The sequence below is a fragment of the Chroicocephalus ridibundus genome, chromosome 32, assembly GCF_963924245.1.
Source record: "Chroicocephalus ridibundus chromosome 32, bChrRid1.1, whole genome shotgun sequence".
Classification (NCBI taxonomy): Eukaryota; Metazoa; Chordata; class Aves; order Charadriiformes; family Laridae; genus Chroicocephalus; species Chroicocephalus ridibundus.
Window position 1 is genome coordinate 49,306 of NC_086315.1, and position 21,816 is coordinate 71,121.

At 65.2% G+C, this 21,816-nt stretch overlaps 2 protein-coding genes across 2 annotated transcripts; one reads left to right on the forward strand and one right to left on the reverse strand.

Moving 5' to 3' along the window:
• The first annotated feature begins 256 nt into the window (after positions 1-256).
• On the forward strand, positions 257-11,915 carry KAT8 (lysine acetyltransferase 8). Its single transcript, XM_063319243.1, has 11 exons — positions 257-533; positions 2,300-2,374; positions 2,469-2,647; positions 4,295-4,348; positions 4,487-4,651; positions 5,957-6,046; positions 6,146-6,286; positions 6,394-6,487; positions 8,490-8,640; positions 11,494-11,648; positions 11,749-11,915. The coding sequence occupies exons 1-11, from the start codon at positions 269-271 to the stop codon at positions 11,811-11,813; spliced, it is 1,434 nt and encodes a 477-aa protein (XP_063175313.1). The 5' UTR covers positions 257-268; the 3' UTR covers positions 11,814-11,915.
• A 1,488-nt stretch (positions 11,916-13,403) lies between these two features.
• Positions 13,404-21,650, reverse strand: PRSS8 (serine protease 8). The gene is made up of 5 exons (XM_063319224.1): positions 21,500-21,650; positions 20,422-20,584; positions 18,662-18,954; positions 16,587-16,771; positions 13,404-14,801 (listed from the first exon to the last, which is right to left on the reverse strand). Exons 1-5 carry the CDS (start codon positions 21,648-21,650, stop codon positions 14,442-14,444), a joined length of 1,152 nt encoding a protein of 383 aa, XP_063175294.1. The 3' UTR covers positions 13,404-14,441.
• Between the last annotated feature and the right edge of the window lie 166 nt (positions 21,651-21,816).

The following is a 21,816-nucleotide window of genomic DNA, read 5'->3' on the forward strand; positions in this document are numbered from 1 at the left end:
GGGGGGGGAGCCGGCGCTCCGCCGTCTCCTAGCAACGCGAGGCCACGCCCCCTTGTGCCCTCGCCCCGCCCCCGCCCCCCCGGGCGCGTTCCCCGTCTCCCAGCAACACGAGGCCACGCCCACTGACCCCCCTCGAGGCCACGCCCCCTAGGCGCCCTCCGCCGTCTCCTAGCAACGGGTCGTGTCCCGTCCCCCCCCCCCGCGTCACGGCCACGCTTTGGTCGCGCGTCTGACGTCGCTTCCGGCGCGACGGCCGGTGCGGGCGGACATGGCGGAGGCGGCGGCGGCGGCCGTCCCGAGCGGCGGCGGCCCCGGGCCGGGCCCGGAGGCGGCGGCGGCGGCGGCGGGGGGCGGCGGAAGCGGCCCCGAGGGGGGGAGACCCCGTGGGGGAGGCCCCGAAGAGGCGGCGGCGGCGGCGGCAGCCGGGAGGGGCCCTGCGGCCTCCTCGGGTTCGCCGCCGGCGCCGCGGGAGGCGGAGGTGACGGTGGAGATCGGGGAGACGTATCTGTGCCGGCGGGCGGACGGGACCTGGCGTGAGCGCGGCGGCGGGACTGGGAGAACTGGGGGGAACTGGGAGCGGGGGAACACCGGGACTGGGAGAACTGGGGGGATCTGGGAGGGGGGGAACACCGGGACTGGGGGAACTGGGGGGATCTGGGAGGGGGGGAACACCGGGACTGGGGGAACTGGGGGGAACTGGGAGGGGGGGAACACCGGGACTGGGAGAACTGGGGGGATCTGGGAGGGGGGGAACACCGGGACTGGGAGAACTGGGGGGAACTGGGAGCGGGGGAACACCGGGACTGGGAGAACTGGGGGGAACTGGGGCGGGGGGGAAACACCGGGACTGGGGGAACTGGGGGGATCTGGGAGCGGGGGGAACACCGGGACTGGGAGAACTGGGGGGAACTGGGAGGGGAGGAACACCGGGACTGGGAGAACTGGGGGGAACACTGGGACTGGGGGGGAGCTGGGGCAGGGGGAACACCGGGACTGGGGGAACTGGGAGGGGGGGAACACCGGGACTGGGGGAACTGGGGGGAACTGGGGTGGGGGGGGAACACTGGGACTGGGAGAACTGGGACCAGTATAAATCCCATCACAGCAGGACTGGGAGAACTGGGACCAGTATAAATCCTGTTACAGTGGGATTGGGACCAGTATAAATCCCATCACAGCGGGACTGGGAGAACTGGGACCAGCCCCCTGCCCTCCCCCTGCACTGGTCCATACTGGGAGAGGGCTCGCCGTGTGCCTGCCCAGTCCCAGTTTGCACTCCGGCCGGGTCCCAGTTAGCTCTGGGCGGTCCCAGTTTGCGCCCTGACGGGTCCCAGTTCCCTCTCACCGGTCCCAGTTTGCTCTGAGTAATCCCAGTTTGCCCCGATGGGTCCCGGTTTGCGCTCCGCCCGGTCCCAGTTTGCGCTCCGGCGGGTCCTAGTTCGCTCTTACTGGTCCCAGTTTGCGCTCCGGCCGGGTCCCAGTTTGCACCCTGACAGGTCCCAGTTCCTTCTCACTGGTCCCAGTTCGCTCTGAGTAATCCCAGTTTGTGCTCTGGCCGGTCCCAGTTCCCTCTTACTGGTCCCAGTTCGCTCCGGCCAGTCCCAGTTTGTGCTCTGACGGGTCCCAGTTCGCTCCGGCCGGTCTCAGTTTGCTCTGGCCAGTCCCAGCTCGCTCTTACTGGTCCCAATTTGTGCTCTGGCGGGTCCCAGTTCGCTCTTACTGGTCGCAGTTCACTCCGGCCAGTCCCAGTTTGCTCTGGCCGGTCCCAGTTCGCTCTTACTGGTCCCAGTTTGTGCTCTGGCCGGTCCCAGTTCGCTCTTACTGGTCCCAGTTTGTGCTCTGGCCGGTCCCAGTTCGCTCTTACTGGTCCCAGTTCGTGCTCTGGCCGATCCCAGTTCGCTCTTACTGGTCCCAGTTCGCTCCAGCCAGTCCCAGTTTGTGTTCTGACGGGTCCCAGTTCGCTCCGGCCAGTCCCAGTTCGCTCCGGCCAGTCCCAGTTCGCTCCGGCCAGTCCCAGTTCGTGCTCTGGCCGGTCCCAGTTCGTGCTCTGACGGGTCCCAGTTCGCTCTTACTGGTCCTAGTTTGTGCTCTGGCCGGTCCCAGTTTGCTCTTACTGGTCTCAGTTCTCTCCGGCCAGTCCCAGTTTGTGCTCTGACGGGTCCCAGTTTGCTCTGGCCGGTCCCAGTTCACTCTTACTGGTCCCAGTTTGCTCTGGCCGGTCCCAGTTCGCTCTTACTGGTCCCAGTTTGCTCTGGCCGGTCCCAGTTCGCTCTTACTGGTCCCAGTTCCCCCCCCGCAGACTCGGCGGAGGTGATCCAGTCGCGCCTGAACGAGCAGGAGGGCCGCGAGGAGTATTACGTCCACTACGTGGGCTGTGAGTACTGGGCGGTACTGGGATGGGGTAAAGGCGGGGTGGGACGGGACGGCGACCCCCCAGCTCCCCGGGGCTAAGCTCCCAGTGCTCCCAGTTAACCGGCGGCTGGACGAGTGGGTGGACAAGAACCGGCTGGCGCTGAGCAAGACGCTGAAGGAGGCGGTGCAGAAAAGCGCCGAGCAGTTCCTGGGGGAGCTGGGGGGGGAACAGCCCGAGCGCAAGATCACCCGCAACCAGAAACGCAAGCACGACGAGATCAACCACGTCCAGAAGGTGGCACTGGGAGGGACTGGGAGGGTGTTGGGGGGCATTGGGAGGGACTAGGGGGCACTGGGAGGGGACTGGGAGAGAATGGGAGGGGACTGGGGAGCACTGGGAGGGTGTTGGAGGCAATGGGAGGGGACTAGGGGGCACTGGGAGGGACTGGGGAGCACTGGGAGGGTGTTGGAGGCAATGGGAGGGCACTGGGAGGGTGTTGGGGGGCACTGGGAGGGACTGGGAAGCACTGGGAGGGTGTTGGAGGCGATGGGAGGGGACTGGGAGGGGACTAGGGGGCACTGGGAGGGCACTGGGAGGGCCTGGGAGGGTGTTGGGGGGCACTGGGAGGGCCTGGGAGGGTGTTGGGGGGCACTGGGAGGGCCTGGGAGGGTGTTGGGGGGCACTGGGAGGGACTAGGGGGCACTGGGAGGGGACTGGGAGAGAATGGGAGGGGACTGGGGAGGGACTGGGGAGCACTGGGAGGGTGTTGGAGGCAATGGGAGGGCACTGGGAGGGGACTAGGGGGCACTGGGAGGGGACTGGGAGGGACTGGGAAGCACTGGGAGGGTGTTGGAGGCGATGGGAGGGGACTGGGAGGGGACTAGGGGGCACTGGGAGGGCCTGGGAGGGTGTTGGGGGGCACTGGGAGGGGACTGGGAGGGACTGGGAAGCACTGGGAGGGTGTTGGAGGCGATGGGAGGGGACTGGGAGGGGACTAGGGGGCACTGGGAGGGCCTGGGAGGGTGTTGGGGGGCACTGGGAGGGGACTGGGAGGGACTGGGAAGCACTGGGAGGGTGTTGGAGGCGATGGGAGGGGACTAGGGGGCACTGGGAGGGCACTGGGAGGGCCTGGGAGGGTGTTGGGGGGCACTGGGAGGGGACTGGGGGAGAATGGGAGGGGACTGGGAGAGAATGGGAGGGGACTGGGGAGCACTGGGAGGGTGTTGGAGGCCATGGGAGGGGACCGGGAGGGGACTAGGGGGCACTGGGAGGGACTGGGGAGCACTGGGAGGGTGTTGGAGGCGATGGGAGGGGACCAGGAGGGGACTAGGGGGCACTGGGAGGGCCTGGGAAACACTGGGAGGGTGTTGGGGGCGATGGGAGGGGACTGGGAGGGGACTAGGGGGCACTGGGAGGGCCTGGGAAACACTGGGAGGGTGTTGGGGGGCACTAGGAGGGGACTGGGAGGGGACTGGGTAGCACTGGGAGGGTGTTGGAGGCACTGGGAGGGCACTGGGAGGGTGATGGGGAGCACTGGGAGGGGACTGGGAGGGACTAGGGGACACTGGGAGGGGACTGGGAGAAACTGGAAGGGGACTGGAGAGCACTGGGAGGCCCTGGGAGGGTGATAGGGAGCACTGGGAGGGGACTGGGAGGGACTAGGGGACACTGGGAGGGGACTGGGAGAAACTGGAAGGGGACTGGGGAGCACTGGGAGGGCACTGGGAGGGTGTTGGAGACACTGGGAGGGACTGGGGAGCCCTGGGAGGGCGTTGAGTTGAACTGGGGGGCACTGGGAGGGTATTGAATTGAACTGGGAGGGCGTTGGCGGGGGGGGGGGGGGGGGCAGCAGGGAGGCCATGGTGGTGGGGGGGGGGTTTACTTGAGTCCCTACTGGGTGTTACTGGGCGTTACTGGGCGTTACTGGGAGCCCTTCCCCAGACCTACGCCGAGATGGACCCCACCACGGCGGCGCTGGAGAAGGAGCACGAGGCGGTGAGTCCCCGGTAGGATGGTGGCGGGGGGGTGGGGTGGTCCCCAAGGCCCTGGGGGGGTGTGGGGGGGGGGTGGGGGTGTCCCCAAGGGTGTCCCGTGTCCCCACCCCCGCCCCCGGGTGACGTCCCCCGTCCCCAGATCACGAAGGTGAAGTACGTGGACAAGATCCACATCGGGCACTTCGAGATCGACGCCTGGTACTTCTCCCCCTTCCCCGAGGACTACGGGAAACAGCCCAAGCTCTGGATCTGCGAGTACTGCCTCAAGTACATGAAGTACGAGCGCACCTACCGCCTCCACCTGGTAGGGGACACGCGTGACACGCGTGTGACGTGTGTGTGAGACATGGGGGGACACACAGGGCCACGGAGGGACACGCACGCGCGGAGCCCGGGGCAGCCCGAGCTCCGCATCCACAAATTTTGCCTTGAATACGTGAAGTTCAAGTGCACCTACCGCCTCCACCTGGTAGGGGACACGTGTGACACGCGTGTGACGTGTGTGTGACACATGGGGGGACACACAGGGCCACAGAGGGACGCGCACGCACAGAGCCCGGGGCAGCCCGAGCTCCGCATCCACAACTTTTGCCTCGAATACGCAAATTTCGAGCGCACCAACCACCTCCACCTGGTAGGGGACACGCCTCTGACATGCCTGTGACACGTGTGACACGCGTGTGATGTGTGTGTGACACATGGGGGACACACAGGGCCACGTAGAGACACGCATGTGCGGAGCCTGGGGCAGCCCGAGCTCCACATCCACAAATTTTGCCTCGAATACACGAATTTCGAGCGCACCAACCACCTCCACCTGGTAGGGGACACGCCTGTGACATCTATGACACGTGTGTGACGTGTGTGTGACACATGGGGGGACACACAGGGCCACGGAGGGACACGCACGCACAGAGCCTGGGGCAGCCCGAGCTCCACATCAACAAATTTTGCCTTGAATACGCGAATTTCAAGCGCATCTACCACCTCCATCTGGTAGGGGACACGTGTGACACGCGTGTGACGTGTGTGTGACACATGGGGGGACACACAGGGCCATGTAGGGACACGCACGCGTGGAGCCCGGGGCAGCCCGAGCTCCGCATCCACAAATTTTGCCTTGAATACACGAATTTCGAGCGCACCTACCGCCCCCACCTGGTAGGGGACACACCTCTGACACGTGTGACACGCCTCTGACACGTGTGTGACGTGTGTGTGAGACATGGGGGGACACACAGGGCCACGGAGGGACATGCACACACAGAGCCTGGGGCAGCCCGAGCTCCGGATCCACAAATTTTGCCTCGAATACGCGAATTTCGAGAGCACCTACCGCCTCCCCCTGGTAGGGGACACGCCTCTGACACGCGTGTGACACACGAGGGGACACGTGGTGACGCAGGCGGGACGCGGAGGGGGCACAACGCCCAGAGCCCCGGGCCCGCCCCAGCTCCGCCTCGGAGCCGCCAGATCTCGACGCGCGCGCCAACGCTTCCGCGGGGTGGGGGAGGGACGGAGACCCACGGGACGTGTCTGGGGGACACGCGTGATGCGTCGGGGGGGGGACACACACACGCGTGACCCCGGGCCGTGCCCATCTCCCCAGGGCCAGTGCCAATGGCGGCAGCCGCCGGGGCGGGAGATCTACCGCAAGAGCAACATCTCCGTCTACGAGGTGGACGGCAAAGACCACAAGGTAGGTGGGGGGGGTTGGCGGGGGGGGATGACACGCGATGTCACGCCACGTCACGCGATGTCACGCCACGTCACGTGACACCCTGCCCCCCGTTCCCAGATCTATTGCCAGAACCTGTGTCTGCTGGCCAAGCTCTTCCTGGACCACAAAACCCTCTACTTCGACGTGGAACCTTTCGTCTTCTACCTCCTGACGGAGGTGGACCGTCAGGGCGCCCACATCGTCGGCTACTTCTCCAAGGTGGGCCACTAGCCCCGCCCTCTCTGTGGCCCCCCTGTGTCGTCCCCCCCCCCCCGGTGACATCACCCGCCTGGCACCCACGTGTCACCCCCACCCACCCCGGGTAGGAGAAGGAGTCGCCCGACGGCAACAACGTGGCCTGTATCCTGACGCTGCCCCCCTACCAGCGGCGGGGCTACGGCAAGTTCCTCATCGCCTTCAGTGAGTCGGGGGCTACCAAAAAGGGGTGGTTGGGCCACCAAAAAGGGGGGGGGACACGCCAAAAAGGGGTGGGGGGGACGGCAAAAAGGGGTGGTTGGGCCACCAAAAAGGGGTGGTGGGACGCCAAAGAGGGGTGGGGGGCTACCAAAGAGAGAGGGGGTGGCCACCAAAGATGGGTGGGGGCTACCGAAGATGGGTGATGGACACCAAAGATGGGGGGGGGCTACCAAAATGCGTGGCGGGACACCAAAGACAGGAGGGGGGGACACCAAAGAGGGGTGGTGGGACGCCAAAGAGGGGTGGGGGGATCCCAAAGAGAGGGGGTGGCCACCAAAGATGGGTGGTGGCTACCAAAGATGGGTGGTGGGACGCCAACGGTGGGTGGTGGGACACCAAAGAGGGGTGGGGGGCTACCAAAGAGAGAGGGGGTGGCCACCAAAGATGGGTGGTGGCTACCAAAGATGGGTGATGGACACCAAAGATGGGGGGGGGGGGGCTACCAAAGTGCATGGTGGGCTACCAAAATGCATGGGGGGACACCAAAGACAGGAGGGGGGGACACCAAAGAGGGGTGGTGGGACGCCAAAGATGGGTGGGGGGATCCCAAAGAGAGGGGGTGGCCACCAAAGATGGGTGGTGGCTACCAAAGATGGGTGGTGGGCCACTAAAGATGGGTGGTGGGACGCCAAAGATGGGTGAGGGGCTACCAAAGAGAGAAGGTGGCCACCAAAGATGGGTGGTGGCTACCAAAGATGGGTGATGGACACCAAAGATGGGTGGGGGGGCTACCAAAGTGCATGGTGGGCTACCAAAATGCATGGCGGGACACCAAAGACGGGAGGGGGGGGACACCAAAGAGGGGTGGTGGGACGCCAAAGATGGGTGGGGGGATCCCAAAGAGAGGGGGTGGCCACCAAAGATGGGTGGTGGCTACCAAAGATGGGTGGTGGGCCACTAAAGATGGGTGGTGGGACGCCAAAGATGGGTGAGGGGCTACCAAAGAGGGGTGGGGGGATGCCAAAGAGAGGGGGTGGCCACCAAAGTCGGGTGGGGGGCTACCAAAATACATGGTGGGATGCCAAAGACGGGTGGGGGGATCCCAAAGAGAGGGGGTGGCTACCAAAAATGGGTGGTGGCTACCAAAGAGGGGTGGGGGGCTACCAAAATGCATGGTGGCACGCCAAAAGATGGGTGGGGACACACAAAAGATTGGTGGGGGGGCCACCAAAGGTGGGTGGTGGGCCACTAAAGAGGGGGGGTGGGATGCCAAAGATGGGTGGGGGGACACAAAAGATGGATGGCGGCCACCAAAGGCGGGTGGGGTGGCCACCAAAGATGGGTGGTGGCTACCAAAACGCATGGTGGGCCACCAAAGATGGGTGGTAGGACGCCAAAGATGGGTGGGGGGACGCCAAAGATGGGTGTGGGCTACCAAAGATAGGTGGGGGGCTACCAAAGATGGGTAGGGGGCCACCAAAGCTGGGGGAGGGGGGGGGGCAGTGGATGCCAAAGGTGGGTGGGGGCTACCAAAGATGGGTGGGGGGCCACCAAAGCTGGGGGTGGGGGGAGGGGGAGTGGATGCCAAAGGGGGGTGGGGGCTACCAAAGATGGGGGGGGGGGCCGCCAAAGAAGGGTGATGGGCACCAAAACGCCTGGTGGGCCACCAAAGATGGGTGTGGGCTACCAAAGATGGGTGGGGGGGCCACCAAAGCTGGGGGTGGGGGGAGGGGGAGTGGATGCCAAAGGTGGGTGGGGGCTACCAAAGATGGGGGGGGGGGGGCCGCCAAAGAAGGGTGATGGGCACCAAAACGCCTGGTGGGCCACCAAAGATGGGTGTGGGCTACCAAAGAAGGGTGGCGGGACACCAAAGTTGGGTGGTGGGACACGGAAGATGGGCGGCGGGATGCCCAAGGGGGCGGGGGGGGTGGGGGAGGGGGGGGTGTTGCCCCCCACAAATGGGTGGTGGCCACCACCCAGCTTTGGTGGCCACCTCCCGCGGCAGGCTACGAGCTGTCCAAGCTGGAGAGCACGGTGGGCTCCCCCGAGAAGCCGCTGTCGGACCTGGGCAAGCTCAGCTACCGCAGCTACTGGTCCTGGGTGCTGCTGGAGATCCTGAGGGACTTCCGGGGGACCCTCTCCATCAAGGACCTCAGGTGGGCACCGGGAACTCCCAGTAGCCCCTCCCAGTACTCCCAGTAGCCCCCCCGGGAAGCCCCCAGTAAGGTGGGATGACGGGTCCCTGCTGGAGAACCTGAGGGACTTGTTGGCCGACATCGCCATCGAGGAGCTCAGGAGGGCACCAGAGCCTCCCAGTGAGACCAGTAGCCTCCCAGTAGCACCAGTAGCCTCCCAGTAACCTCCCAGTAAGACCAGTAGCCTCCCAGTAGCACCAGTAGCCCCCCGAGTGATTCCAGTAACCCCCCAGTAACGTGGGATGACGGGTCCCCGCTGGAGAACCTGAGGGACTTGTTGGCCGACGTCGCCATCAAGGAGCTCAGGAGGGCACCAGAGCCTGCCAGTGAAACCAGTAGCCTCCCAGTAGCCCCTCCCAGTACTCCCAGTAGCCCCCCGGGAAGCCCCCAGTAAGGTGGGATGACGGGTCCCTGCTGGAGAACCTGAGGGACTTGTTGGCCGACGTCGCCATCGAGGAGCTCAGGAGGGAGCCAGAGCCTCCCAGTAAGACCAGTAGCCTCCCAGTGAGACCAGTAGCCTCCCAATAAGCCCCCCAGTACTCCCAGTAGCCCCCCAGTAACATGGGATGACAGATCCCTGCTGGAGAACCTGAGGGACTTGTTGGCCGACGTCGCCATCAAGGAGCTCAGGAGGGTGCCAGAGCCTGCCAGTGAAACCAGTAACCTCCCAGTAAGACCAGTAGCCCCCCAGTAGCCCCTCCCAGTACTCCCAGTAGCCCCCCGGGAAGCCCCCAGTAAGGTGGGATGATGGGTCCCCGCTGGAGAACCTGAGGGACTTGTTGGCCGACGTCGCCATCAAGGAGCTCAGGAGGGCACCAGAGCCTCCCAGTAAGACCAGTAGCCTCCCAGTAAGACCAGTAGCTTCCCAGTAACCTCCCAGTAAGACCAGTAGTCCCCCGAGTGATTCCAGTAACCCCCCAGTAACGTGGGATGACGGGTCCCTGCTGGAGAACCTGAGGGACTTGTTGGCCGACGTCGCCATCAAGGAGCTCAGGAGGGCGCCAGAGCCTCCCAGTAAGACCAGTAGCCTCCCAGTAACCTCCCAGTAAGACCAGTAGCACCAGTAGCCCCCCCAGTGATTCCAGTAACCCCCCAGTAACATGGGATGACGGGTCCCGAGGGACTTGTTGGCTGACGTCGCCATCAAGGAGCTCAGGAGGGCGCCAGAGCCTCCCAGTGAGACCAGTAGCCTCCCAGTAAGACCAGTAGCCTCCCAGTAGCAGCAGTAGCCCCCCCAGTGATTCCAGTAACCCCCCAGTAACGTGGGATGATGGGTCCCTGCTAGAGAACCTGAGGGACTTGTTGGCCGACGTCGCCATCAAGGAGCTCAGGAGGGCACCAGAGCCTCCCAGTAAGACCAGGAGCCTCCCAGTAAGACCAGTAGCCCCTCCCAGTACTCCCAGTAGCCCCCTGGGAAGCCCCCAGTAAGGTGGGATGACGGGTCCCCGCTGGAGAACCTGAGGGACTTGTTGGCCGACGTCGCCATCAAGGAGCTCAGGAGGGCGCCAGAGCCTCCCAGTAAGACCAGTAGCCTCCCAGTAAGACCAGCAGCCCCCCCAGTAGCCCCTCCCAGTACTCCCAGTAGCCGCCCGGGAAGCCCCCAGTAAGGTGGGATGATGGGTCCCCGCTGGAGAACCTGAGGGACTTGTTGGCCGACGTCGCCATCGAGGAGCTCAGGAGGGCGCCAGAGCCTCCCAGTGAGACCAGTAGCCTCCCAGTGAGACCAGTAGCCTCCCAATAAGCCCCCCAGTACTCCCAGTAGCCCCCCAGTAACATGGGATGACAGATCCCTGCTGGAGAACCTGAGGGACTTGTTGGCCGACGTCGCCATCAAGGAGCTCAGGAGGGCACCAGAGCCTCCCAGTAAGACCAGTAGCCTCCCAGTGAGACCAGTAGCCTCCCAGTAGCACCAGTAGCCCCCCGAGTGATTCCAGTAACCCCCCAGTAACGTGGGATGACGGGTCCCCGCTGGAGAACCTGAGGGACTTGTTGGCCGACGTCGCCATCAAGGAGCTCAGGAGGGCACCAGAGCCTGCCAGTGAAACCAGTAGCCTCCCAGTAAGACCAGTAGCCCCCCAGTAGCCCCTCCCAGTACTCCCAGTAGCCCCCCGGGAAGCCCCCAGTAAGGTGGGATGATGGGTCCCCGCTGGAGAACCTGAGGGACTTGTTGGCCGACGTCGCCATCAAGGAGCTCAGGAGGGCGCCAGAGCCTCCCAGTAAGACCAGTAGCCTCCCAGTAAGACCAGTAGCCCCCCAGTAGCCCCTCCCAGTACTCCCAGTAGCCCCCCCGGAAGCCCCCAGTAAGGTGGGAGGACGGGTCCCTGCTGGAGAACCTGAGGGACTTGTTGGCCAACGTCGCCATCGAGGAGCTCAGGAGGGCGCCAGAGCCTCCCAGTAAGACCAGTAGCCTCCCAGTAAGACCAGTAGCCTCCCAGTAACCTCCCAGTAAGACCAGTAGCCTCCCAGTAGCACCAGTAGCCCCCCCAGTGATTCCAGTAACCCCCCACTAACATGGGATGACGGGTCCTGAGGGACTTGTTGGCCGACGTCGCCATCAAGGAGCTCAGGAGGGCACCAGAGCCTCCCAGTAAGACCAGTAGCCTCCCAGTAAGACCAGTAACCCCCCAGTTGAGACCAGTAACTCCTCCGTATCGCCTTTAGCCACCCAGTATCTCCAGTAGCCGCCCAGTATCTCCAGCAGCTCGGGGCCGTGGGCACCGGAGGAGGTTCCAGGTGCCTCCAGTGCCCCCCTCCCAGCTCTCCCAGCGCTCCCAGTGCTCCCAGTAACCCCCCCCCGCCGCCTTCCCCCGGCAGCCAGATGACCAGCATCACCCAGACCGACATCATCAGCACCCTCCAGTCCCTCAACATGGTCAAGTACTGGAAGGGGCAGCACGTCATCTGCGTCACCCCCAAACTGGTGGAGGAGCACCTCAAGAGCGCCCAGTACAAGAAGCCGCCCATCACCGGTACGTCGTTAACCCTTAACGAACCCCCTTCTCCCCCCCCTCCCCCCCCCCCCCTCAAAACTCTCACTTTCTTCTCCTTCTCCCCCCCCCACCCCAACAGTGGACTCCATCTGCCTGCGCTGGGCCCCCCCCAAGCACAAGCAAGCCAAGGTGGCCAAGAAATGAGGGCGGCGGCGGCGCTGCGGCGAGTTGTGGCCGGCCTCAGCCTTCACCACCCCCCCCCCCCCAAATTCCCCCCCCCCAGGACTTTGTGTGGGGGGGGGGGGGGGCACCCCCCCCTTTGCGTGTCCCCCAGCACCCATCAAGGAGGAGAGGTGAGGGGGTGCTTGCGTGGTTTATTGTGGGGGGGGGGGTGGGAGCCCCAAGGGCACGGTGGGTGCCACCAACCGTCACGGGTGGCCGGAGTCACGGCGGGTGCCAAGTCGGGGGGTCCCATGGGCCGTGGCGGGTGTCAAGTCGGGGTGCGGCGAGGCATTTTTGGGTGCCGTCAGCCATCCTGGGGGGGTCACGACGGGGTCCGTCAGCTATCATGGGTGCCGTGGTCCATCATGGGTGCCGTGGTCCATCATGGGTGCCATGTTGGGGGTCCCATGGGCTGTCGCGGGTGCCGCGGGCCGTGGCGGGTGCCAAGTCGGGGTGCGGTGAGGCATTTTTGGGTGCCGTCAGCCATCCTGGGGGGTCACAGTGGGGGTCCATCAGCCATGGTGGGTGCCGTGGACCATCATGGGTGCCATGGACCATCATGGGTGCCATGTCGGGGGTCCCATGGGCCATGGCGGGTGCCAAGTCGGGGTGCGGTGAGGCATTTTTGGGTGCCGTCAGCCATCCTGGGGGGTCACAGTGGGGGTCCATCAGCCATGGTGGGTGCTGTGGACCATCATGGGTGCCATGGTCCATCGTGGGTGCCGTGGTCCATCGTGGGTGCCATGTTGGGGGTCCCATGGGCCATCTCGGGTGCCAAGTTGGGGGTCCCATGGGCCGTGGCGGGTGCCAAGTCGGGGTGCGGTGAGGCATTTTTGGGTGCCATCAGCCATCCTGGGGGGTCACAGCGGGGGTCCATCAGCCATGGTGGGTGCCGTGGTCCATCATGGGTGCCATGGTCCATCATGGGTGCCATGTCGGGGGTCCCATGGGCCATGGCGGGTGCCAAGTCGGGGGTCCCATGGGCTGTCGCGGGTGCCGCGGGCCGTGGCGGGTGCCAAGTCAGGGTGCGGCGAGGCATTTTTGGGTGCCGTCAGCCATCCTGGGGGGTCACAGCGGGGGTCCATCGGCCATGGTGGGTGCCGTGGACCATCATGGGTGCTGTGGTCCATCGTGGGTGCCATGTCGGGGGTCCCATGGGCCGTCTCGGGTGCCAAGTCGGGGGTCCCATGGGCTGTCGTGGGTGCCGCGGGCTGTGGCGGGTGCCAAGTCGGGGTGCGGCGAGGCATTTTTGGGTGCTGTCAGCCATCCTGGGGGGTCACAGCGGGGGTCCATCAGCCATGGTGGGTGCCATGGACCATCATGGGTGCCATGGTCCATCGTGGGTGCATGTTGGGGGTCCCATGGGCCATCTCGGGTGCCATGTTGGGGGTCCCATGGGCCGTGGCGGGTGCCGCGGTCCGTCGCGGGTGCCAAGTTGGGGGTCCCATGGGCCATCATGGGTGCTACCAGCCATCTCAGGTTCCGTGGTCCATCTCGGGTGCCAAGTTGGGGATCCCATGAGCCATCTTGGGTGGCGTGGACCATCGAGGGTGCTAAGTCGGGGTGCCATGAGTCACTTTTGGGTGCCATGCCCCACTTGGGGTGCCACGAGTCACTTCTGGGTGCCAACTTGGGGTCCCGCAAGTCACTTTTGGGTGCCATCACCCATCTTGGGTGCCACGAGTCACTTTTGGGTGCCAACTGGGGGTCCCGCGAGTCACTTTTGGGTGCGATGCCCCACCTTGGGGTGCCACGAGTCACTTTTGGGTGCCAACTTGGGGTCCCGCGAGTCACTTTTGGGTGCCAATTGGGGGTGCTGTGAGTCACTTTTGGGTGCCGTGACCCATCTTGGGGTGCCACGAGTCACTTTTGGGTGCCAACTCGGGGTCCCGCAAGTCACTTCTGGGTGCCGTGCCCCACCTTGGGTGCCAACTGGGGGTGCCATGAGTCACTTTTGGGTACCAAGTGGGGGTCCTGTGAGTCACTTTTGGGTGCCGTGACCCACCTTGGGGTGCCACGAGTCACTTTTGGGTGCCAACTTGGGGTCCCACGAGTCACTTTTGGGTGCGATGCCCCACCTTGGGGTGCCACGAGTCACTTTTGGGTGCGATGCCCCACCGTGGGGTGCCCCGAGTCACTTTTGGGTGCCAACTTGGGGTCCCGCGAGTCACTTTTGGGTGCCATCACCCATCTTGGGTGCCAACTTGGGGTGCCATGAGTCACTTTTGGGTGCCGTGCCCCACCTTGGGGTGCCACGAGTCACTTTTGGGTGCCAACTTGGGGTCCCGCGAGTCACTTCTGGGTGCCGTGCCCCACCTTGGGGTGCCAACTTGGGGTGCCATGAGTCACTTTTGGGTGCCAAGTGGGGGTCCTGTGAGTCACTTTTGGGTGCCGTGCCCCACCTTGGGTGCCATGAGTCACTTCTGGGTGCCAACTTGGGGTCCCACGAGTCGCTTCTGGGGGCCATGCCCCACCTTGGGGTGCCACGAGTCACTTTTGGGTGCGATGCCCCACCGTGGGGTGCCCCGAGTCACTTTTGGGTGCCAACTGGGGGTGCCGCGAGTCACTTCGGGGTGCCCCCAGCCGCCCCTGGGGGTGCCCGCGCCCCCCTCAGCGCAGGCCGAGGGGCAGCAGCAGCAGCAGCAGCAGCAGGAGGTGGCCGGGGCGAGCGGCCGGGTGGGCGCCGTTGTGGCCGTGGTCGGGTGGCAGCGGTCGGGACCAGGTGACCGGGTGCCCGTTGTTGTCACCGTCCTCGTCCTCGCAGGGTCCCTCGTCCTCGGGGGCGGGGGCCAGGTCGGGGTGCCGCAGGGGGGCCTCGGGGACGGTGGCGGCGATCCAGGCGGCGTGGGCGGCGGCGCGGGTGTAGACGCCGGGGCGGCCGGGCAGCCCGCAGGCCTCCCCCCAGCTCACCACCCCCGCCAGCAGCCAGGTGTCACCCACCCGGCAGGAGAGGGGACCGCCCGAGTCACCCTGCGGGGACACAGGGACATCAGGGGGACGCGGGGAGACCGGGGAGGCGGGGGGAAGGGGAGGGGACGCGGTGGTGGACGGCGGGGGGGGGGGACGTGGCCAGGGGGTGAAGAGGGACGTGGAGGTGGGGGAGGTGGCGGTGGTGGGACGGGGAAGGGACATGGAGGGACATGGAGGTGACAAAGAGGGACATCAGGGGGACGCAGGGGGACGTGGAGGGACAGGGGGGTGACAAAGAGGGACATTGGGGACACGGGGGGACGTGGAGGGACAGGGGGGTGACAAAGAGGGACGTGGAGGGACAGGGGGGTGACAAAGAGGGACAGGGGGGTGACAAAGAGGGACATTGGGGACACGGGGGGACGTGGAGGGACAGGGGGGTGACAAAGAGGGACATTGGGGGGGCGCAGGGGGACATGGAGGGACAGGGGGGTGACAAAGAGGGACATTAGGGGGATGTGGAGGGACAGGGGGGTGACAAAGAGGGACATTGGGGGGGCGCAAGGGGACGTGGAGGGACAGGGGTTGACAAAGAGGGACAGGGGGGTGACAAAGAGGGACATTGGGGGGATGCAGGGGGACGTGGAGGGACAGGGGGGTGACAAAGAGGGACAGGGGGGTGACAAAGAGGGACATCAGGGGGACGCAGGGGGACATGGAGGGACAGGGGGGTGACAAAGAGGGACATTGGGGGGGCGCAGGGGGACGTGGAGGGACGGGGGGTGACAAAGAGGGACATTGGGGGGGCGCAGGGGGACGTGGAGGGACAGGGGAGTGACAAAGGGACATTGGGGGGGCGCAGGGGGACATGGAGGGACAGGAGGTGACAAAGAGGGACAGGGGGATGACAAAGAGGGACATTGGGGACACGGGGGGACGTGGAGGGACAGGGGGGTGACAAAGAGGGACATTGGGGGGGCGCAGGGGGACGTGGAGGGACAGGGGTTGACAAAGAGGGACATTGGGGACGAGGAAGAGGGACATTGGGGGATGTTTGGGACACGGGGGAGGATGAAGACGGACACGGGGTGACAAAGAGGGATGTTGGGGACACGATGGGGACAGGGGGGAGGATGAAGAGGGACAATGGGGACATTGGGGGACGTTGGGAACAGGATGGGGACACGGGGGAGGATGAAGAGGGACGTTGGGGACATTGGGGGATGTTGGGGACACGATGGGGACACGGGGAGGATGAAGAGGGACGTTTGGGACACGGGAGAGGATGAAGAGGGACAATGGGGACATTGGGGGATGTTGGGGACACGGGGGAGGATGAAGAGGGAGGTTGGGGACATGATGGGACACGGGGGAGGATGAAGAGGGAGGTTGGGGACATGATGGGACACGGGGGAGGATGAAGAGAGACACTGGGGACATTGTGGGACGTTGGGGACACGATGGGACACGGGGGAGGATGAAGAGAGACATTGGGGGATGTTGGGGGACGTTGGGGACACGGGAGAGGATGAAGAGGGACATTGGGGGACGTTGGGGACACGATGGGACACGGGAGAGGATGAAGAGGGACATTGGGGGACGTTGGGGACACGATGGGGACACGGGGGAGGATGAAGAGAGACATTGGGGACATTGGGGGATGTTGGGGACATGGGGGAGGATGAAGAGGGACATTGGGGACGTTGGGGACACGATGGGACACAGGGGAGGATGAGGAGGGACATTGGGGACGTTGGGGACATGGGGGAACGTGGCGGAGGTGACACCGCGAGCGGGAGGGACACGGAGCCGGGGGGAGGGGACGTTGGGGACGGTGGCACCCACCTGGCAGGCGTCGCGCTGTCCCTGGGGGAAGCCGGCGCAGAGGGTGTCCCCGGCGGGTGTCCCCAAGGCGGCCGTGTCCCCTGTCCCCGCCGTGTCCCCTGTCCCCGCGTAGAGGCAGCGGCAGCGCCGGTGGCTGAGGAGCGGCACCTCCAGCTGCTGCAGCGTCTTGGGGGGCGGCAGGGGACCTGCGGGGACACCCCGGTGACAAGGCTGTCCCCGACCTGTCCCACACCCGCCCCCCCCCGGGTGCCGCCAGTGCCACCGCACCCGGGGACAAGTGTCCCCAACCTCCACGGGTGCTCCCAGTGCCACCAAACCTGGGGACAACGGTGTCCCCAACCTGTCCCCAACCTCCATAGATGCTCCCAGTGCCACCAAACCTGGGGACAACGGTGTCCCCAACCTGTCCCCAACCTCCATGGATGCTCCCAAATGCCACCAAAGCTGGCACCAAGTGTCCCCAACCTCCATAGATGCTCCTGGTGCCACCAAACCTGGGGACAACGGTGTCCCCAACCTGTCCCCAACCTCCATGGGTGCTCCCAAATGCCATCAAAGCTGGCAACAAGTGTCCCCAACCTGTCCCCAACCTCCATAGGTGCTCCCAGTGCCACCAAACCTGGTGACAATAGCATCCCCAAGCTCCACAGATGCTCCCAAATGCCACCAAAGCTGGCGCCAAGTGTCCCCAACCCATCCCCAACCTCCATAGATGCTCCCAGTGCCACCAAATGTGGGGACAATGGTGTCCTTAACCTGTCCCCAACCTCCACAGATGCTCCCAGTGCCACCAAACCTGGGGACAACGGTGTCCTTAACCCGTCCCCAACCTCCATGAGTGCTCCCAGTGCCACCAAACGTGGTGACGAGTGTCCCCAACCACCAGAGGAGCTCCCCGTGCCACCAAACCTGGTGACAACAGCGTCCCCAACCTCCATGGGTGCTCCTAAATGCCACCAAATCCGGTGGCAAGTGTCCCCAACCTCCACAGATGCTCCCAGTGCCACCAAACCTGGGGACAACGGTGTCCTTAACCCGTCCCCAACCTCCATGAGTGCTCCCAGTGCCACCAAACGTGGTGACGAGTGTCCCCAACCACCAGAGGAGCTCCCCGTGCCACCAAACCTGGTGACAACAGCGTCCCCAACCTCCATGGGTGCTCCTAAATGCCACCAAATCCGGTGGCAAGTGTCCCCAACCTCCACAGATGTTCCTAGTGCCGCTAAACCTGGGGACAACGGTGTCCTTAACCTGTCCCCAAGCTCCAGAGATGCTCCCAAATGCCACCAAAGCTGGCGCCAAGCGTCCCCAACCTGTCCCCAACCTCCATGGGTGCTCCCAGTGCCACCAAATATGGTGGCAAGTGTCCCCAACCTGTCCCCAACCTCCATAGATGCTCCCAGTGCCACCAAACCTGGGGACAACGGTGTCCCCAACCTGTCCCCAACCTCCATAGATGCTCCAGTGCCACCAAATGTGGTGGCAAGTGTCCCCAACCTGTCCCCAACCTCCATGGATGCTCCCAAATGCCACCAAAGCTGGCACCAAGTGTCCCCAACCTCCATAGATGCTCCCAGTGCCACCAAACATGGTGGGAAATGTCACCAACCTGTCCCCAACCTCCACAGATGCTCCCGGTGCCACCAAACCTGGGGACAACGGTTACCCCAACCTGTCCCCAACCTCCATGGGTGCTCCCAGTGCCACCAAACCTGGGGACAACGGTGCCCTTAACCTGTCCCCAACCCCCATGGGTGCTCCCAGTGCCACCAAACGTGGTGACAAGTGTCCCCAACCTATCCCCAACCACCAGAGGAGCTCCCCGTGCCACCAAACCTGGTGACAACAGCGTCCCCAACCTCCATGGGTGCTCCTAAACGCCACCAAATCCGGTGGCAAGTGTCCCCAACCTCCACAGATGTTCCTAGTGCCACTTAACCTGGGGACAACGGTGTCCTTAACCTGTCCCCAAGCTCCAGAGATGCTCCCAAATGCCACCAAAGCTGGCGCCAAGCGTCCCCAACCTGTCCCCAACCTCCCGGGATATTCCCAAGCGTGGCGCCGGTGACACTGACCGGCGGTGCGGATGTCCCCCCAGCCGGTGACGGTGCAGTTGGTGCCGGGGGGGAAGCGGACGGCGGGGCCGGGCAGGCAGATGGGGCGCACCAGGCGGGTGGGGGTGATGGGGGGGTCCAGCCGGGCCAGCGCCAGGTCCCCGGCGATGTCCCCGTCCCCCTCGATGGCGTCCCCCTCGCGGTAGGCGGGGTGGCGGGTGACGGCGGCCACCCGCCTCACCTGGGCGTCGGCGGGGGGGGACAGGAGCTGCAGGACCCCCAGCGTCACCTGGTACTCAGAGAGGGGGTTCTCCCTGGGGGGGGACGACACACACATAGAGTGGGGGGCTCAGACACTGGGGGGACACCCCCCCCTCCCCGGGTCTCCCAAGGAGAGGGGTGTCCCCAGGGGGGCTGGGGGGGGGGGGGGAGGCAATGGGGTCCCAAGGGGGTTGGGGGGTAATTTGGGGGGTGTAGGGAGGGGGGTTGGGGGTCTCAGGGTTTTTTTGGGGGGGTAATGGGGTCCCAAGGAGGGGTCTGGGGGTGCAAGATGGGGGGTTGGGGGTCTCGGGGTTTTTGAGGGGGGTGGGGGGGATTACTTGAGGGGTGTAGGGAGGGTGGTTGAGGGTCTCAGGGGTTTTTGAGGGGGGTAATGGGGACCCAAGGGGGGGTCCAGGGGTGTAGGGAGGGGGCTTGGGGGTCTCAGGGGGTTTTCTGGCGGGTAATGGGGTCCCAAGGGGGTTGGGGGGTAATTTGGGGGGTGTAGGGAGGGGGGTTGGGGGTCTCAGGGGGTTTCTGGGGGGGTAATGGGGTCCCAAGGGGGGGGTGGGGGTCCAGGGGGGGTAATTTGAGGGGCGTAGGGAGGGGGGTTGGGGGTCTCAGGGGTTTTTGGGGGGGGTAATGGGGTCCCAAGGAGGGGTCCGGGGGTGCAAGATGGGGGGTTGGGGGTCTCGGGGGTTTTTGAGGGGGTTGGGGGGGCGGGGGGGATTACTTGAGGGGTGTAGGGAGGGTGGTTGAGGATCTCAGGGGGTTTCTGGGGGGGTAATGGGGTCCCAAGGGGGGGGTGGGGGTCCAGGGGGGGTTATTTGAGGGGTGTAGGGAGGGTGGTTGGGGGTCTCAGGGGTTTTTGAGGGGGGTAATGGGGACCCAAGGGGGGGTCCGGTGGTGTAGGGAGGGGGGTTGGGGGTCTCAGGGGGTTTCTGGGGGGGTAATGGGTCCCAAGGGGGGGGTGGGGGTCCAGGGGGGGTAATTTGAGGGGTGTAGGGAGGGGGGTTGGGGGTCTCAGGGGTTTTTGGGGGGGGTAATGGGGACTCAAGGCGGGGGTCTGGTGGTGTAGGGAGGGGGGTTGGCGATTATTTGGGGAGGGGTTGGGGGTCATTGGGAGGAAGTTTGTGGGTGCTGGTATTTAGGGGTCTGGAGGGGGGTTGGGGGGGCAGAGGAGGGGTCTGGGGGTCCCAAGGAATTTGAGGGGGGTCCCCAAGGGATTTGGGGGGCACTTCAGGGGGTGTCTGGGGGGGGGGCAGGGAGGGTTCTGGGGGGTCCCAAGGCATTTTGGGGTGGGGTCCCCAAGGGATTTAGGGGTCCCAAGGGATTTTTGGAGAAGGGGGGTCCCCAAGGGATTTTGGGGGGGGGGGGCTGTCTCAAGGGGTATTTAGAGAAGCAAGGGTGTTTGGGGGGGGCAGGGAGGCAGTTTAGGGGCGCTGTCAGGGATTTGGAGGGTGCGGGGGGGGTATTTTGGGGTGCTGGGGGGCATTTTGGGGTGCTGGGGGGGGGTTACTCACGAGGGGAAGCAGTGGGCGGCGGTGAGGACCCAGGCGGGGGCGATGAGGGACCCCCCGCAGACGTGGCGGCCCCGGAAGGCGATGCTGGCCTGCCAGGGCCACTGCCCGGCTCGCGCCCCCACGCCCCCCACCACCCGCGTGCGCACGGGGGTCCCACACGGCACTGGGGGGGGGGGGAAGGGGGGGGGGGGGGTGTCAGGGACCTCAGCACCCAGGATATCCCCCCCCTCCCGTCCCCAAAACCATGGGGGAGCCCCCTATTCCCCCTCAAAACCATGCCCCATCCCCCCATAAGACACCAAGACACACACACCACACCACCCCCCCCCCAAAACCGTGGGACCCCCCCATCCCCCCCTTCCATGGGACACTGGCACCTGGGACACCCCCCCGCCAAACCATGGGACTCCACACACACCCCCCCCCCCCCAAAAACCCATGGGGAACCCCCCGGTCATCCCCCCCCCCGCCCAAAACCATAGGACCCCCCCTTGATCCCCCCCTTCATGGGACACCAGCACCCAGGACCACCCCCCCCCCCAAACTATAGGACCCCCCCACCCCAATTCCTCCTCCAAAACATGGGACCCCCCCAGTCGACCCCCAAAAAATATGGGACCCCCCCAAAAAATCATGGGACTCCCCCCAAAATGTAGGACGCCCCCAAAAAACCATGGGTCCCCCCCCTTAAACGATGGGACCCCCCCAATTCCTCCTCCAAACCATGGGACCCCCGCAATCGCCCCCCAAAAAAACATGGGACCCCCCCCAAAAAAACATAGGACTCCCCCCGATCCCCCCCCCCCAAAACCATGGGGACCCCCCCGGCCACCCCCTAAACTATGGGATCCCCCAATTCCTTCTCCAAACCATGGGACCCCCCCCCAGTTGCCCCAAAATAAAGCATGGGAGCCCCCCAAAAAATCATGCCCCCGCCCCGAAACCACAGGCACCCCCCCACACCCTCCTCTAAACTATGGGACCCCCCCCCAAAAAAAACATGTTGTCGTCCCCCCCCCGGCCCGATCTGGGTGGCAGCACCCCCAGGGGACGTCGTGTGCGTCCCCCCCCCCTTCACCTGACTCATCCGCTGCCACCGTCCCCCGGTGACCTGTGGAGGTGACGACGTCAAAGCCACGTCGGGGACACCCCCGGTGAGGGGGGGTGGGGGGGGGCACGGGGACAGGGACACGTCGGGGACCCGGGCATCCGGGAGGGGACCCGGGCATCCGGGGCCACCACCCCCCCCTCCGGGGCCACCGCCCAGCCGGAAAAACCTGCCCCCAGGAATGTGTCCCGCGGGGACAGGCGGTGTGACATCCCCCCCCACCCCCCCCGGCCGTGTCACCTCCTGTCCCTCCACACACCCCCCCTGTGTCCCCTTAGACACCCCCC